Here is a 17,967-nt window from a genome sequence, read left to right as displayed (position 1 = left end):
AGGTGAACATGAGGCCAGAACTATACCTTGGGAGGCAGCAGTGACAGCAGCGGGTGCTGCCAGGCCTGCATGGTGGAAAAGCTCCCCTTCAGCACTGGGCACTTAGCTTCCAGGGAGGCCTTGCACACAGTAAGCACAAGAAAGGCCAGCACAACACCTGCCTGCCAAGCCTCCCACTTGTCTATTCATTCTCAACAGCAAGGTCTAGTGGACTGGCTGGCTGGGCTCCCTCGCCTGCTTGCTTGCTTACTTACTCTGAGGCTGCCTGAGCTCATGGTAACCAGTATCCCCTGGCCAACCCCACAGACACCATTCGCCTGGGGAGCTTGTAGCCAGGGCTGCTGCAACAAACAGTTGTGCAAGCCTTTGGGAGGCAGAGACATGAGAGGGCATCAGAGGGAGGGAAGGAAGGAAAGAGACCAGTGTTGCCTGTGGCGCTCCTTACCATCATTCAGGGCACCCCAGGGTGCCATAGCGCACTGGTTGAAAACCAGCCCTAGAGCATAAGAACTCTGGATGAACTGCTTATTCCCATACTACTAAGAGTCCTTAGATACCTGTCCTTTTACATTTCTTCCCTTTACCCCATTCTCCAAATTATTCTTATCTCATTAGGCAATGTTCTAATTGCTGTAACCCACCCTGGGAACTTGGGGTGAAGTGTGGGTAATAAATAATAACAATAACTACTGCAGAAACAATAACTAACAAATTCCTTTCTGCAGTTTGTACCATAACTCAAAAAACAGTTTCACAGTCCAAAACCTATTTCTCATTTTCCTTTAGAAAGTTGCAACTTTCTATTATTTCTATCCAAAGAAAAAACTTTAATTCACCTACAATCAAGCTACATTAAGGTGCGCATTAGATTTGATGGCACATTTACATTCGCCAGCAAATACTTTTTTTGGTTTTAATTGTACTCTAGATCCTGATATTCAACTATGAGAGTTCTATACCTCATGGGAGAAAGTCAGTATTTTAAGAACTACAGGAAGATCCTGACACACACAAAAGGGGAATTGACAGCATCTACCAACACGTTTCCCCACAAGTTTCCAAAGGAAAAGACACTTTCACTCAATTTCTCACACTTCAAAACAAAGTTTTGAATACTTAGGAGGCGTTAACTCAGGCATCCCCAACCTTCAGCCCTCCAGATGTTTTGGATTACAATTCCCATCATTCCTGACCAGTGGTCCTGTTAGCTAGGGATCATGGGAGTTGTAGGCCAAAACATCTGGAGGGCCGCAGGTTGGTGATGCCTGCGCTAACTCAAGCTCTTCCACCTTTGAAAATGATGCTTTTCTTGTTAATTCTTGTTAATCTTGTTAATTTCATAGCATTTGTGTCTGATACACAATATTAAACAGGTACAACTTGTCTAACATAGTCCTAAAATAAGTGTTATTAGCTCTGTTCTAAAGGATACAGCCACTTTCTTTAAATTTACCCTAGTTGAATACTTTCTTTAGATATCCATTTTTCATGTTTTTGTTAGAAGTAAATATTTTTTATGCAAACTGGAAACTAAGTTAATAATGCCCATTGCTAAAAAAAACAACAACTAAAGATCCATGTGTGGAACAGAAAATTGCTACACAAATCAGTAGAACTTCAACTGTCAAATATATATTTATACTGAGAGGTATCCAACAAAGTAGTTCTGTTAGCGGAAGGATTTCAGTTTGTGCAACAGCATTTTCCCTCCCTCTCCTCTTTCTGCAATACCTCCCACACCTGCTCAAGTCTGCTCTGGAGGGTTGAGGTAAACCCCAGAAAGACCGGGCAGGGGAAGAAGAGGATAGGGAGGGAGGGGGAATTATGTTGTGCAGACAGAAGTCCTTGTGCCAACAGACTTCATTGGATACCACCCACTGCATCCTTCTGATCCAAAGAACTCCGAGCAAAAAGAGGAAATGTATTATTGCTATTCTGTGAACTCTTGTGCAAGACTTCTCATAGAACAGTATCACAGTTGCATTGCATTACTGTATGAGAAACAAGGTGAATGAGGAAGATACAGGCTCCAGTGGGTTATAAAAAAGTATTGAAAGTGCTTGTGTAAAGTCTTACATAAAAACTTACACAAAAAGGAAGGACTTCTCTGGATTGGAGCTCACTTTTCTCACATTATTCTTCCACTAAATCAGAAACAACCCTTCCATGAGCACATAATACTCTGCTAGCAGAACACTTTTGGATCTAAGCCATTATGTTTAAATATATGATGTTACATATGAAATTGTGGGTTGGCAAAATATCTCTGCTTAGTAACTGGCACTGTTTGACATTTGGCAATCAGTATCACTGAAATAAAAAGTACTAGATGTATTTTAACATTACCTAATAAATGACCATAAGAGAGGGAAGAACACTTAAAATTACCAGTGCTTAGTAACTGTATTGGAAACTTGAATTCTCAAGCACTCATGCAAACTCACCGCATGCAGAGAACATGCAAACCCATTACTTGCCTCCCCTTTCCACCTCTGAGAAGAAAACAAACATATAAAAATATCTTCCTTTCAATTCTCATTATAAAGAAATCACAGTTAGTTTATGAAGAGTTTACTGCATTACAACCAGAATTCAATTAATGTTGTAAACAGTCTTAAATTGCTTTGATCCCATTTTAATTCAAGACATGAAAGTCAATATAAAAGGAACAACACGGCAACAGCAAAACCAAATTATCTGGGGACAAGCAAGGAAACTGAACAAGGCAGGGATGAGAAACCTGTAGACCTCCAAAAAGTTGTTGGATTCCAACTCCTATCAGCCCCAACCAGCATGGCCAGTAGTAAAGAATGATGCAAGCTGGAGTACAGCAACTTATGGAAGGCCACAGGTTATGGATTGCTTTAAGTCAAGTAATGCCCTTGTTCCAACTTTCCTGAGACATGCAGAGTCATCTGGTTCTAAGACTGACTTCACAGGAACTGGAACTATTTCAGTTTGGAGGATTACCTAAACTGGAAGCCTCCTGGTCAACTGTTTTCCAGTAGTAAGCCATTTCCATCTTCTGTGAAGATACGCAGCACTTTACATTCTTAAGAAAAACCTCAGAGCTTTATTCCACAATGTGTTTGTTAATATACTGAGCTGTATACACGTAGACTTTCAATGCACTGTCCGTAGAATAAACTGACAGCACTCACTCCAAGGAATGTAGCATGCAACTGAAAGCCTTATATGAATTTCTGCCATCAATTCATCATCTTACAAATACTCATACTGCAATTCTGATTACAGAAAAACTGCCCTGCACTGTCTAGGATTAGTATATTCCAAATTTCACAAGGCTTCTGTCCCTTTATAAGAACTGTAAATCTTAAAACTCAATCCAGGACTCTTTCCCCATAATTCAGTCAACTGAAAAAGCTGGAGCTGTGGAACATCTGTCTTTTATACGGTACTGGTTCTTTTGGCATATTATCAACACCACTGCGATTTAACCAGTGTCAATATCATTCGGTGCTTCCCTCATCCCACCCAATGGGCAATGCCATTAGAAGAACTGCCAGGTAATAATTATCAAGCAAATCCAAATATTTACAATGTTGTATCATTACTTACATTGTTGTTGCGTGTTTCGACAGCTGGAAATTTTCTGACAATGAATTTGACGGCCGATTCAAGATTTTTGTCAATAAGATATGATGGTTTTGCTTTTGGGTCTCCACATGCCTAAGGAAGAAAATGAGAAGAAGAAGAAACTAAACATATATTCTTTTCACTAAATACTATATACTTTTAGCTGATCTTCAATTAGAAACTAGATAGACTTCTTTAGCTTTTTAGTGAGCAGGTGAAAAAAATGAGTGGGGATTCTCACAGCTGGACTATGTAATGTGACACAGTACAGAGATGCTCTTCTACTGGAAAAAAATGCATGGAAATTCAAAGCAGTTAGTGCAGAACAGCAGTGAAGGGGAAGTTCAGTCTTAAAAGAAGAAATGGAAACTTTGGCTAGAAGTAAAGCATGAGGTAGGTTCACCATGTATTTAGTGATGCTAATCAACTGGTAGAAAACTCTAGCTGTCACCACCTATACAGGGCAGTGCTGCGCTTATTGCATTATTAGTATAATTTATCTGAAATAAAGAACCAAGCAATATGTAGTTAACAGTAGTTCACCTGCGATTTCTCTTTAATACGCTAAAGAACTTGGAGTAGTTCAAATGGAGTAGAACTATTTAAATTACATTTTAACAAGCTTATCATTAGGCACAGCTTCTGAACCTAGAGCCAGATTCATTATATTTAGGCCTACAAACATGCCACAGCCCCACAAAGAGTTACTTCCATCACAAAAAGCAAGTATTTATGTGGATTTGGTATTGTAATTCCCCACTGAAGTCTACTGTTAGTGAGGTCTGTGGCAAGAAAAAAGTTGACTATTAATGGCACAAACAGCAGGCAAGTTGCATCGCCACATACTATTTTCTTATCAGCTTGCTTCCTAGGGCATGAATTTAATTTGTATAGAGCGGCTGCATACATTTGCTGAAGGACTGTAATTGGACTGCTGGTAGACTGTAACTAATGTGCATGTATCAAACAGATTGCACCCCAGACTGAATGGTGACTCCATCTGTACATTAATTTGGACATTTTAAATTTTATCTACTCTTTCATTGATCTCAAAAAAGACATTACTCTCTAAATCACCTGTCACACAATTCTGTTCCTACACAGCTGGCTAGCTGTTTACATAATAAATTTATGATCCCTTGTAACAGTAGAACTCTTTTTTAAAAAGTGCTACATACTAAAGTAGAACTCTTTTTTAAAAAGTGCTACATTCTAACATATAGTCAAGACAAGCTGGGACATAAAATGGTGTATAGTTGAACTGTGTAATTAACACACCACTGTTACATACTCAGAAGAACGCTGTGCAGCAATCCCGTTTCTGTTCCAAAATCCCTTCCTAGATACAAAATTCTAATTTAATAGAGAATTTGTGGCTCATGCAAATTATAACATGCTATGCATTTTTACACAACATAGTGAAATGCCAAGATGGCCACTTATTAACTTTTCTACAGTTGTGTTGTGAATTATTGAGACAGAAGTCATGAAGTATGGGACTGATCTGAAAGCGGGCAGAGGGAAGGTGAAAAAGCTTTGCAAACCTTCCATACTTGTCCTTGCTGGGGAAGCATTGCAATGAAAAGAGAGAAGATTACACATAAACAAAAAATTTCTTGGATTCCCACAAGCATCATGTCCAGAAAAGCAAACTACCGTATTTATTCAAATCAAATGCTCACCTTTTTTGGCCAAATTATGTTGCAAAAATTAAGATGTGCATTAGATTCAATGGCACATTTACATTCACCAGAAAATACTTTTTTTGGTTTCAAGGTTCTGAAAATTGAGGTGTGCATTAGATTCAATGCCGTATTAGACTCGAGTAAATACTCGACAAAGTTAAAGTCAAGTGCTGGCATAATTAAATATTCAACAAAGTTAAAGTCAAGTGCTGGCATAATTAAATATTTCTACTTACAGGCAGCATTCTAAAAGGCACTATTTCTATTACATATTTGGTGCTCAAAATGTGTGTACAACAATTTCCAGTGCACAAAATGTTGTATCACATCAGCTTCCAATATATTTGTTCTGAGCAAGAGGGATAGGTTGGAAAGAAACAAAGTTTAGAGCAAACAGCACATGCAATTTTTAGGAGAGCAACTATCAGTGAAATATTACATACCTGAAATAGAAACGGTAGCCAAGAATGAAAAAACAAACAGTCATTATAGTGGAATCCTAATGCTACCTTTATACGAAATACTGTACAGCTATGATCTTCAAAAATATGTCTGATATTTACATAGGATGGTTTTCAAATGAGTTAGTTAACATGCCTGTTTCCTATACAGTACAGAAAAAACACACTGGCTACCATTCTTAAACCAACCAAGTAATATATTTACATATTTTTTTAAAACCTGAAATTACAACAATGTCATGTGCACTGGTATGCCATACAGAGAACCATAAAATAAAATCTAAAACTATGATTTTATATGTAGTTTAACATTTCAGTTTGGCTAATGTTTAGTCTATAGCAGGCATAGGCAAACTCGGCCCTCCAGATGTTTTGAGACTACAATTCCCATCGTCCCTGACCACTGGTCCTGTTAGCTAGGAATGTAGCTAGGGATGTAGTCCTAAAACATCTGGAGGGCCGAGTTTGCCTATGCCTGGTCTACAGTGTCCCTCAAAAGTGAGATGGAGCACCATTTGCTTGGCTTCTCTAATTTCTAATATTGGTCAAGCTGGCTAAGACAGATGGGAGTTCAAATCCAACAACATGTAGAGGGCCACCCCTGAACTAATGGCTTCAGTTGTCAGATATTCAAGTAGCTGCCTGTGATGAATTAGAATTGCAGCCAAGTAGGAGGTAGATTGAAGTGTTTGGGTACAACAGCAGCAAGGCCATATTATAGCACACACTAGTTTTGTTGTAAATGCAGAAGAATTCTTTAGTCAGCAACTTCCCAATACCAACAATTCCAACTGTCATAAAAAGAGGTCAGTCAGTCGACAGATCTCAACAGTAACCAGAGAAGCTTTTGTAACTAAGAACAGAGTTGGGCCCTTATCTACAATACATTCAGGCACACTGGTAAAAAAAAGTGTATGAGGGGGCTAGTAATTGCAGGGGGGGCTGCAGCATGAAAACTTTGAAAGAGGAGTATACTAGGGTTACCAGATTTTTTTTCAATGAATCCGGGGACACTTTTCAACTTCAGTTGAATTCAGTGGATTTGTCAAGGGACTGATTTGTAAATCCAGGGACTGTCCCCGGGAAATAGGGAAGTCTGGTAACCTTAGAGTATACAATGATTCATTACAATCCTTAGTTTATATAAAAGAGCAACATTTGCTCTTAAACTAATTGCCTTTGAACTATGTCCACAATCTAGATAAGCAAACACCTGACTTTACATCTCCATTGGTATTTTCAACTTGCTACAAAGCCCACACATCATATAGCCAACAACTAATTAAATTCAGGGGAATTTCAAAATATATTTGAGGTTAGTAACATGGATACTGCAGCTGTTTTCTTAAAAATCAAAAACCAGATTCATTCCTCTAGCTACACCTAAAGCAGATCCTGGTAGGCTGAGGTTGATGACAAAGGCTACTATTTTTTTTTTTAAGGCCCAAGTTTGAGAAGATGATTACAACTGCCACAGTATATCCAATGAAGAACAACAAGAGCTGTGCCTTAGAAACAATTTATTCCCATGAGAAAATAGGCATGGAGAAAGACTTCATCTGGAAAATCAGAATATTACATTGAAAAATAATTTGTGCATTGTGCTATGAAGAAAAAATGCATTCACTAGTAAACTATGAATGTCTTGGTATTTCCAAGTAAATATATTTCCTTCTTCTATACTAACAATTAGCTCTTCCATTAGCCAGCAATGTGGATTTTCCTGAAAAGTTTCTTATACAAATAAGCGTAATCTGCACTGCAAAAATTTTCAGTTTGCATCAGAAAACTTTCTAACTCCCTAATTTAACATTCATTCTACTTGTCTTTTTTAGAACTGCCATGCTTGTTTAATATTTGCAATTGGTACCTATTCTTTGCTACTAATGAAATTATGAAATGGAAAATTCTCCAAAGGGGAAAAACGTGTTGAGAAAAAAATCACCCCAAATCACTGCTTAGAGCAGTGGTGAAGAACCCTTTTCAGCAGGCTGAAAAAAGCCAGTTTCTCATTTTGTCTGAGCCAGATGCAAACCTAACACCTTGGTATGACTGGGGAAGTTAGAATACTGCATATTTCCCCATGCCCTGGTTGAGCTAGCTTTAAAACACCAAAATAACTCAGCTGGGTGTATCCGAGACAAAGCTCTGCTGGCATAAGTTGTGCCAGTATGGCGAGGGGGAAAAGACATTGTCAAGAGTGGGAATGTTCATAGCAGAGGGAGGGAGAAATATAAAACAAAGTCATACTGCATGTTATTAACTCCCTTCATTCACTGGTCCTGCTCGCAAAGCTTGGTTAAACTTACACCTGCATTTTTGGTGGTGCAACTGAATTTACCCTCTACAAGCCAATGGACAGGAAGAAAATGAGGGTTTACACAGAGGTAGGCAAACTAAGGCCTGGGGGCTGGATCCAGACCAATCGCCTTCTCAATCTGGCCCGCGGACGTTCCAGGAATCAGCCTGTTTTACATGAGTAAAATATGTCCTTTTATTTAAAATGCATCTCTGGGTTATTTGTGGGGCATAGGAATTTGTTCATTTCCCCCCTAAAATATAGTCTGCCCCCCAAGGTCTGAGGGACAGTGGACCGGCCCCCTGCTGGAAAAGTTTGCTGACCTCTGGTTTACACTAAAAGGTAAAGGTACCCCTGCCCGTACGGGCCAGTCTTGACAGACTCTAGGGTTGTGCGCTCATCTCACTCTAGAGGCCGGGAGTCAGCGCTGTCTGCAGACACTTCCGGGTCACGTGGCCAGCGTGACGAAGCTGCTCTGGCGAACCGGCACCAGAGCAGCACACGGAAACACCGTTTACCTTCCCGCTATAAAGCGGTACCTATTTATCTACTTGCACTTAATTGTGCTTTCGAACTGCTAGGTGGGCAGGAGCTGGGACCGAACGACGGGAGCTCACCCCACCGCGGGGATTCGAACCGCCGACCATGCGATCGGCAAGTCCTAGGCGCTGAGGTTTTACCCACAGTGCCACCCGCGTCCCTTTTACACTGGTTTAACACTGCTCTTTTACTGTTTTTACACTGGTTTTTTTTTTTTACTGTTTTTACAGGTTTACACTGGTTTACACTGCTCTTCCCCAAAAAAGAATTCCTGCCATTCTGGTAAAAAACAGTTAGAATGCAGTTTAACTATGCTATCTTATCTGTTCTATGACATAGCTGCCTGCTAGGATTGCTCTGTTCATATCTGTTAATAAACCAGTATGTGACCCTGTTTCATTCACCTAGCTTGTTAACTGACATTAGCCAAGAGTTCTGTTTCAGAAGAAATAATGAACTTGGCTCGTGTGCAACAGTGGAAAAGGAGAAGCAAGGGAGAAGTGCACAGCCACAGCTTGAATAACCATGGTTTATAAAGCCCTGGATGATAATCCAGAGACAGCCATAGCATCTCCCTCTTTTCAGAAAGGTTGATTTACAAGCTATCACAAGTCAGTGCACTAGAGGGTTTTCATGAGTATTCTTGATGCTGCTGTTTTTTAAGTGAACAGTGTTAACATAAAATAAGTGGTTTTATTTCATCAAAACTGTACTTTATATTACCCTGAAAATACAGATAAATTAACTCTTCTTGGCTAAAGAGATTACATTAAACAAAAAGACTGTGAGCCTGAGCTATTGCAGCTAGCACATTCCCAAACCCTACTGCTCTAGTTAGAATAAAATTAACAACTTGAGGCAGGAATTGAATGGGCTGGGTGGGGAACAGTTTCATTTTAAGTCAGAAGAGGTAATAATATATACATATAAATTAGGTGTGAATTAAAAAACAACAATCCAGTCAGTTTTTTAAATTATACAATAGGGAGCAGAAAAACTGAAAATCAATGGGGTTTCAAAACTTAACTTTGGCCAGAACAGGCCAACTCTCAGCAGCAATTACTTCCTCTTTTCTAAATGAAGAAAAAATCTTAACCAATTTATCTAACCGCAATACCACATATTGCGTAGTAAACCTTTCTTGTTAAAAAAACCCCTACAAAACAAAAATACTCAGTGGTAGTGGAGATACGTCCTTCCCTCCTGCAGTAAACTAGCTGTGTGGCAAGCAGAAAGGATACTTAGAAAAGTTCTCTCCTTGATTTTAGAGGGCTTTTGCAAGGTAGTGGAAGACTCTAGTGCAAGCTTGTTTGAGATCTGGATCTCACTACTCCAGAATGTAATATTAATGGACAAACTGAGTGACAACCCATGCCCAAGAGAGTTGAACAGACAAGAAAATCACTACTTTTCCATCAACCTGGCATAGTTATATTACATATGCAACATGGTTATAGGCCTTCAAGAACACATGGAGATTTATGGGATGACACCTTTGCTTAAAATCTGAAATGACTTTTAAGCTAAATATAATTAAATAGACATTCAGTGCTTCGGGGGGGGGGGTTGTAAACAAAACAATCAGCTGTGTAAGCATCACTGTATATCTATATTTATATAGCAAATAAAGAAAAACTAAAAAAGGGCTTTGCAACAGCATGAGAAATAACAAGACTGCACTATTAAGAATCCCATGAATGCCATTCTTTTTGCTCCATCTACTACTAGACCACATTAGCAAGACACCTGAAAAGCCACTGCTTTAAACACTGACCCTTCATTACCACAGCAATTTCATAAAAATTCAGATACAAAAATGCAATCCGCAAAATGAATTTCTGATCCGCTATAAAAATAACTGTTTCAAGCCCAGCTGTTTATGATGGGCTTTATTTTCTACTCAACACTTTGTGACAGTGGGGTGAGATGAGGGACCTGTAATTCTGGTGAATGTTATAATTAAGTTATTAACTAACTATAGCTGGAAGTTGAAAAGGAGAGACATTCAAAGTCATGCTATGCTACCAGGGTTGACACCTTTAAGTCATGTATCCTTTTTCATTTTTCAAAAAAAGAAAATATTCAGGCTTTGAGTCTACACTACAGGAAGAAAGATAAGATAGTACAAAATTTCAACAACACACACATGATTTAGAACAAAAATATATGAGCTTTGAGTACATACTATACAAGCTGCTTTGATATTAGGCTTTTTTTTTTTTAAAAAAAAAAAAGTTCACTCCCTCTGATACTCCCTTACAAGCTTACAAGAGTTACTAAATCCAATCCAATAAATCTCTACTCAGAAGTAAGCACCATTGTGCTTAATGGGACTTTGATATGGAGTATGTTGAAGGCAAAAAGTGAGAGAATATTTTGCAGTGTTTACATGCTTAGTCTCCTGCATTCTCACTTGCCAGATGACCTGTCATGTTGCTATTATTTACAAGCCTACAGAGCAACATTTCCATGCTAACCAAGTATCATTAGCAAAAACTTTTTCATTAAGGCACCTTCAACTTTTGTTAAAAGCACACTAAACGCCATATAACTTTTTAAAAATCCAGAATGAACTGACTTCAGTCTTGTACATCCTGTCTTCTTTTTAAAAACTAGAGTCCCTCTGATCAATTAATCCGATAGCCATTACAATAGTCATCTTCAAATATCTAAAGGCTGTCACTTTGAAGATGGAGCAAGTTTTTTTCCTCCTGCTCCAGAGGGTAGGACCCAAACCAAAAGCTTCAAATTAGAAGAAAGTAGGTGGCGCTGTGGGTTAAAGCCTCAGCGCCTAGGGCTTGCCGATCGAAAGGTCGGCGGTTCGAATCCCTGCGGCGGGGTGCGCTCCCGCTGCTCGGTCCCAGCGCCTGCCAACCTAGCAGTTCGAAAGCACCTCCGGGTGCAAGTAGATAAATAGGGACCGCTTACCAGCGGGAAGGTAAACGGCGTTTCCGTGTGCGGCTCTGGCTCGCCAGAGCAGTGATGTCACGCTGGCCACGTGACCCGGAAGTGTCTCCGGACAGCGCTGGCCCCTGGCCTCTTGAGTGAGATGGGCGCACAACCCCAGAGTCTGTCAAGACTGGCCCGTACGGGCAGGGGTACCTTTACCTTTACCTTTTACATTCTGACTAAACATCAAGAAGAACTTTCTGTTGGTAAGAGCTGTTTGCTGATTGGAATGGACTCTTTCGGAAGGTGGTGGAGTCCCCTTCCTTGAAGGTTTTTAAGCAGAGTTGGATGACCATCTGTCATGGATGCTTTAGCTGAAATTTCTGCATTGCAGGGGGTTGGACTAGATGGCCCTCAAGGATGCCTTCCAACTTTGCAAATATATGTTTCTAGGATTCTATAACCTGTGTTAAGTAATCCTATGTACTTCAGAATATATGTAACTTGCAGAATATAAAGTTCACCAATCCCAATTGCTTGCAACAATTCCAGCAGTCAACAGGCAGTATGTAATACGCAAAAAGTTTTTTGCTGCCCATGAAAGAAGAACACCATCTCTGTCTACCCCTTTCTGTAGAGTTGAAGTCTTTAAATCAATCAGATTTATGCAGCTTGAAAATTTAAAGACCCTGGCAATACATAATATATAAAAATAACACTATGCAGTGTCAAGAAAATTGACAGTGAATTCTCTCTTTTTTTTTAAATCAAACCTTGTAGTGACCCTAGGAACATTCATATTAAACTCAATAGGGCTTAATTTTCAATAATCTGCCTAACTTTGACCTGCTTAATATATCAGGGGTGGAATTTTTAACCTCACTTAAGAAAAATGAGTATTTTAGAAATATTTTATAATTTTCATTGTACTGTACAGTTGCAACAGATGAAATCATGACCAGAAAAACAACCAATTGTTATTTTTGAACATTCTGTCTTAATATTTTGCAACTGACAACTCTCACAACACTGCACGATTGTTAAAGCACTCTGTGAGGGGCAGGGGGGAGAACAGTGCATTGATTTTGTGCAGGACATCAATACTGTGGGTTGCTTACATTGTGTGCCAAAACTACCAGAAGCATAGCCTGTCAGCAATATCTTAACTTTCCAAAATGTACCTTTTCTTTTTGGCTAATCCAACCAACCAAAGCAAGCACCTGCTATTTAAACCTTCCGCACTAAGGTTCACTGGAACCACCTGAATGTTCCAAATCCAGTTTCGCTGCCAATGAGAAAGGGTCCAAATCGAATTTCCCCCACCCTACCCGCTTTGTCATTATTTGGACCGCCAGTATAAGAAGAGGTTAATCCTGCCAAACCCCCCCCCCCCCGTTGCATGACTCACACACACAGTGCAGGCTCCATCTACTACCTTCCCTCGATTTGTGCGCCCAAGTCATTTTAAATCACATACAGTACTCGACAGGGAATTGTGGCGGCGACCCTCCTCTGAACCCATTTTCTGAAAAGGCGCGCGGGGGGCGGGGAGAGAGGTTGGTACTGAAAAAAATTGACCTGGCCGAGATTTTTTTTGGGGGGGGGAGGGCAGAGGAGGAGGTCCTTCCCCCCAAAAAAACCACCTCCCCCTTCCCGATACATCCTCCTTTTCCATGGGGTATGTGGGGAAGGGAGAGAGGAAGAGCAGATGGATCAAACCAGATGGTGCATCCGGCGGCCCGATCCCACATTTTCCACCCCTCCTTCCTCCCCACAGGGCCTTGGCGCAAAGGAAAGCGCCTCCGCCCCGGAGCCGAACAAGTCCCCACACCCAGAAGGCCTCGCTGATTAAGATGCCACTACTACGACGGCGACGGCGGCCTCCTTTTTTCCTTTCCCTGGCTCTCGGGGAAAGGAGCGAGAGAGGCAGTTTAGGCCTCCCCTCAGCCGCCCCGCATCCCCGGCGGCCCTTTCCTCCCCAGCCCCGCAGCCGGGCCCGCGCACCTTCTTGATGTTGTAGAGGCGGGTGAGCATGCCGACGCCGCGGTCGTTGAGGATGGTCAGCTTCTCGGCCAGCTTCTGCTGGCTGGGCTGCAGCACCGAGCGCGACATCCTGACGCGAAGGCGGCGAGGCTCCTTTTGCGCGCGCGGCAGCCAAGGAAGAGCGAGCGGACGCTGGGCCGCGTCGCTCGCGCTGAAGGCGGCGGCGGCGGCGGCTGAGGGGAAGACGGCTGCTCCTCGCTTACGCACTCGCCTCCGCCAAGCCGACGCGCCTCCCCCGCCCGCCCGCCCGGCCCCCTCAGCCGCGCTCACAGCGCCGCCGCAGCAGCCGCGGCCCGGCTTGGCCAGCCGTCGCCACCGCCGCCGCCACCTTCGTCGTCGCCCTCCTCTCAGCCACCGCCAATCTCGGGCTTCGCTAGGCGTGGCGGCGGAGGCAGCAGCGGAGGCGCTCTCTCTCTCTCTCTCTCTCTCTCTCTCTCTCTCTCTCCCCCCTCCTTCTCCTCCTCCACCCGGCCGCTGCCCACAGAGAGGGCGGGCTCCGGCGCCCCACGTGACCGGGCGCCTCTCTGCTGCCCCTCCAAGGTGAGGAGCTCTCGCTGTCACGTGGGAAACGGGGAAGGGGCGGGGGCTGTGGAAGGCAGCCGGGGCCCAGGTTCCGAGGGACACCCGCTCTGCCGGCCAGCGCGTAGCAGGGGAAGATCTCTCGCTCTCGTGTTCCTTTCGGGTTTGGGGGAATCCGGCATGTTGCACGCCCTCCCGACATTTCTCTGGTGAAAATAGGGATGTCCTATTCCATCATCGAGGGACGCAGGTGGCGCTGTGGGTTAAAGCCTCAGCGCCTAGGGCTTGCCGATTGAAAGGTCGGCGGTTCGAATCCCTGCGGCGGGGTGCGCTCCCGCTGCTCGGTCCCAGCGCCTGCCAACCTAGCAGTTCGAAAGCACCTCCGGGTGCAAGTAGATAAATAGGGACCGCTTACCAGCGGGAAGGTAAACGGCATTTCCGTGTGCGGCTCTGGCTCACCAGAGCAGCGATGTCACGCTGGCCACGTGACCCGGAAGTGTCTCCGGACAGCGCTGGCCCCTGGCCTCTTAAGTGAGATGGGCGCACAACCCCAGAGTCTGTCAAGACTGGCCCGTACAGGCAACCTTTACTTTTATTCCATCATCACCGTTCTTGTTATGGTTTTTTCTATACCCCACCTTTCTGACCAGGTTGGTCTTCTAGACTCTAGACCAGGGGTCAGCAAACTTTTTCAGCAGGGGGCTGGTCCACTGTCCCTCAGACCTTGTGGGGGGTCGAACTATTTTGGGGGGGGGTGTGTGAACAAATTCCCATGCCCCACAAATAACCCAGAGATGCATTTTAAATAAAAGGAGACATTCTACTCATGGGAAAACACACTGATTCTCCGACCGCCTGCTGACCGGATTGAAAAGGCGATTGGCCCCCGAGCTTTAGTTTGCCTACCCATGCTCTAGTTACAGATAGGTAGCCGTGTTGGTCTGCCATAGTCAAAACAAAATAAAAAAATTCCTTCCAGTAGCACCTTAAAGACCAACTAAGTTAGTTCTTGGTATGAGCTTTCGTGTGCATGCACACTTCTTCAGATTCTGTTTCAGTGTATCTGAAGAAGTGTGCATGCACACGAAAGCTCATACCAAGAACTAACTTAGTTGGTCTTTAAGGTGCTACTGGAAGGAATTTTTTTATTTTGTTTTTACCCATGCTCTAGACACTCTGGGCGACTTCTGGCATATATATATATATATACAGTATATTTGATTTAATGACGTACTGGGTTTTTATATTTTAAATTTTATAAATTAAAAATATAAAAACCCAGTACAACAACATTAAATCAAATATACTGTATAGAAACAGTTGTAAAAAAAATGGTAAATTTTTGTTATATATTATATATTATTATTATTATATATATATATATATATATATATATATATAATTTTATATATACGTTATGTGTGTGTGTGTATGAACACACACACTAGTAAAAACCCAATACAGTGTCACTAAATCATGAATGTTTTAATGTGTTTTTATGTATGTTAGATGCTGCCCAGAGTGGCTGATATATAAAACAAATATATAAAAACAAAAAAAGTGAAAACAAAAAATAGTAAAAAATAAATAAATGGTAAAAACAAAAAAAAGTGTATGCACACACACAGTAAAAACCCTATACAACATCATTAAATCATGAATGTTTAATGCTTTGTTACGTTTTTATATATGTCAGAAGCTGCCCAGAGTGGCTGGTATAAACAGTAAATTTTTTTAAAAAAACTTCCCTATAAAGGGCTGCCTTCCGATGGCTCAGGGGTCCAATAGTACCCTCCCTACCCTATGAAAATAGGTACGTCCTAAGCAAACGGGGGGAATTCTGGGATCAAATCAGAAACTGGGACAGCTTCTGTAAATCTGGAACTGTGCCTGGAAAATAGGGACGCTTAGAGGATATGCGTTCTGTTCACAGAATCACAGAATTGTAGAGTTGGAAGGGACCCTGAGGATCCAACCCCCTGTAATGCAGGAATATACAGCTACAGGGTTTGAACCTGCAACCTTAGCATTATCAGCACCACACTCTAACCAACTGAACTATGATAGGCCATTCAGTAAATTACTTTGGTTATAGAAATATCCATCATCCTGCCTAGCTTGGGAATCTGAAGTACCTATGTTTTCAAGTCAGATCACTTTGGAGATTCTTTAATATGGTTGGTATCTGGACTGGTCGTTCTGCTTCTGCAGTTGCTTGAAGACTTGTAATAAATTGGCAAAAGTTGTAGGATGATGGAGATTCTGTAGCTGTAAGTTTGGTTGCATTCCTAGTTACACTTGGAATGCCACAGAGAAAGAAAACAGAACCAGCATTATAAAAAGGTAAAGGTAAAGGACCCCTGGTTGGTTAAGTCCGGTCAAAGGCGACTATGGAGTTGTGGCACTCATCTCGCTTTCATGTCAAGGGAGCCGGTGTTTGTCCACAGACAGCTTTCTGGGTCATGTGGCCAGCATGACTAAACTGCTTCTGGTGCAACGGGACACTGTGACGAAAGCCAGAGAGTACGGAAACACAGTTTACTTTCCCGCCACAGCGGTACCTATTTATCTACTTGAACTGCTAAGTTGGCAGGAGCTGGGACAGAGCAATGGGAGCTCACTCTGTCTCGGGGATTCAAACCGCCAACCTTCCGATCGGCAAGCCCAAGGAGCTCAGTGGTTTAGACCACAGTGCCACCGGCATCCCTACCTGCATTATAAGAAAATATGGAACTGGATAAAAGTTTAAAAGTGGAATAAAGCGGTAGTGAGAAGATCTGCACTTCCAGTAATCCCTGGGTGTGTTTTTTTAATACCTGTGTACGTGCTCAGAATGGGGGGGGGGGAGTAGCGGAGGGTGCGGGTGGAGTAATCTAAGATTGCATGAAAGGCTACTGGAAGAACAAATAAAAATAATTAAAATTTATGAATGCCCTTTCTGAAAAAGCAAATGCTATCTGTTTAAGTACCACCTTTTGCTTGGGGGTATATGGCTGAGGATCAGGAAATTGACTTAAGAAAAATCTGAGAAGGTGCCAGGAATGTTGCTCCTGCTTGCTTCTGTTCTTCTCCTCCTCTGGGTGTAGCTGGGCAATGAAACTGTGTAGATGAGTCTAGCAATTTACATAGAAAGAGTGGAAATACAAGACCAGGCAGTATCAAAATAACTTCCATAGTAGTGGTGAAATCAAAACACAAAAGGCAGAACAAAATTCAAACCAGTGTCACTGAGGAAGCAAGTAGTATTTAAAAATCTTACATGGGCTACACCATCCAAGCATCAAAGCCGTTTACAAGAAACCCTTCATTTAAAGAACAAAACAATTGATGCCGCGGCAAGGAAAAGCAGTCTGTGATCATGATAAAATCAAACAACAACAAAAACAGCTGCCATAGATCATCTATGAAAAACCTTGGAGAACTAAAAAGTCTTAATTTGCCATTTAAATAATAAAAGAGTTGGCACTTTCTGAACCTGCCTGGGGAGGGTATTCCATAACTGGGTCCACCACTGAAAAGGCTCTCATCCCAGTCATTACCCATCTCGCTTTCGTAAGCTGGAGCAGCCAGAGGAGGACTTCCACATGAGATCTTAGGTTTGGGACAGGTTGTGTACCTTTGAGAAGTTGTTGAATACTTTTTCATTTAGACTTAATCTGGCTGTGTCGTAAATTTAAACCGGTAATAGGTAGCATTCCTGTCATATAGCATTAACTGGTCTGGGTTTGGAAGTTTTAAAGTGTCTTTATTATTTGCTCCCAAGTTTTCATACAATAGAACTTGCAAACTGTGTTCTACTCCCAGAGACCCTCTTCCTAACACTCTGAAGTTGATTCTGTGCATGCATATTTCTTGGGAGTAAATCCCATTAAAGTCAGAGGGCCTCACTTGTGTACATTATGGTCATCAAACTTCTGAGCAGGGATGGGCGAAT

General features: G+C 42.1%; 1 protein-coding gene across 4 annotated transcripts in view; it reads right to left on the bottom strand.

Annotated features, from left to right (window-relative positions):
• Positions 1-13,639, bottom strand: part of NCKAP1 (NCK associated protein 1) — a 49,248-nt gene extending 35,609 nt beyond the window's left edge. For 2 of the 4 annotated variants that reach the window (XM_079976652.1, XM_079976653.1), the window contains exons 1-3: positions 13,476-13,639; positions 5,142-5,159; positions 3,580-3,690 (exon numbers count right to left, since the gene is read on the bottom strand). In XM_079976652.1, coding sequence (XP_079832778.1) covers positions 3,580-3,690; positions 5,142-5,159; positions 13,476-13,583 — 237 coding nt within the window. In that variant the 5' untranslated portion in view covers positions 13,584-13,639. The remainder of the gene's footprint in view (positions 1-3,579; positions 3,691-5,141; positions 5,160-13,475) is intronic. The other 2 variants (XM_079976654.1, XM_079976655.1) reach the window with 1 other exon arrangement.
• Positions 13,640-17,967: the final 4,328 nt, after the last annotated feature.

Source organism: Podarcis cretensis (assembly GCF_951804945.1).
Source record: "Podarcis cretensis genome assembly, chromosome: 1".
Lineage (NCBI taxonomy): Eukaryota > Metazoa > Chordata > Lepidosauria > Squamata > Lacertidae > Podarcis > Podarcis cretensis.
Note: the sequence above shows the minus strand (reverse complement) of the source record. Positions and strands in the feature narration are given on the sequence as shown.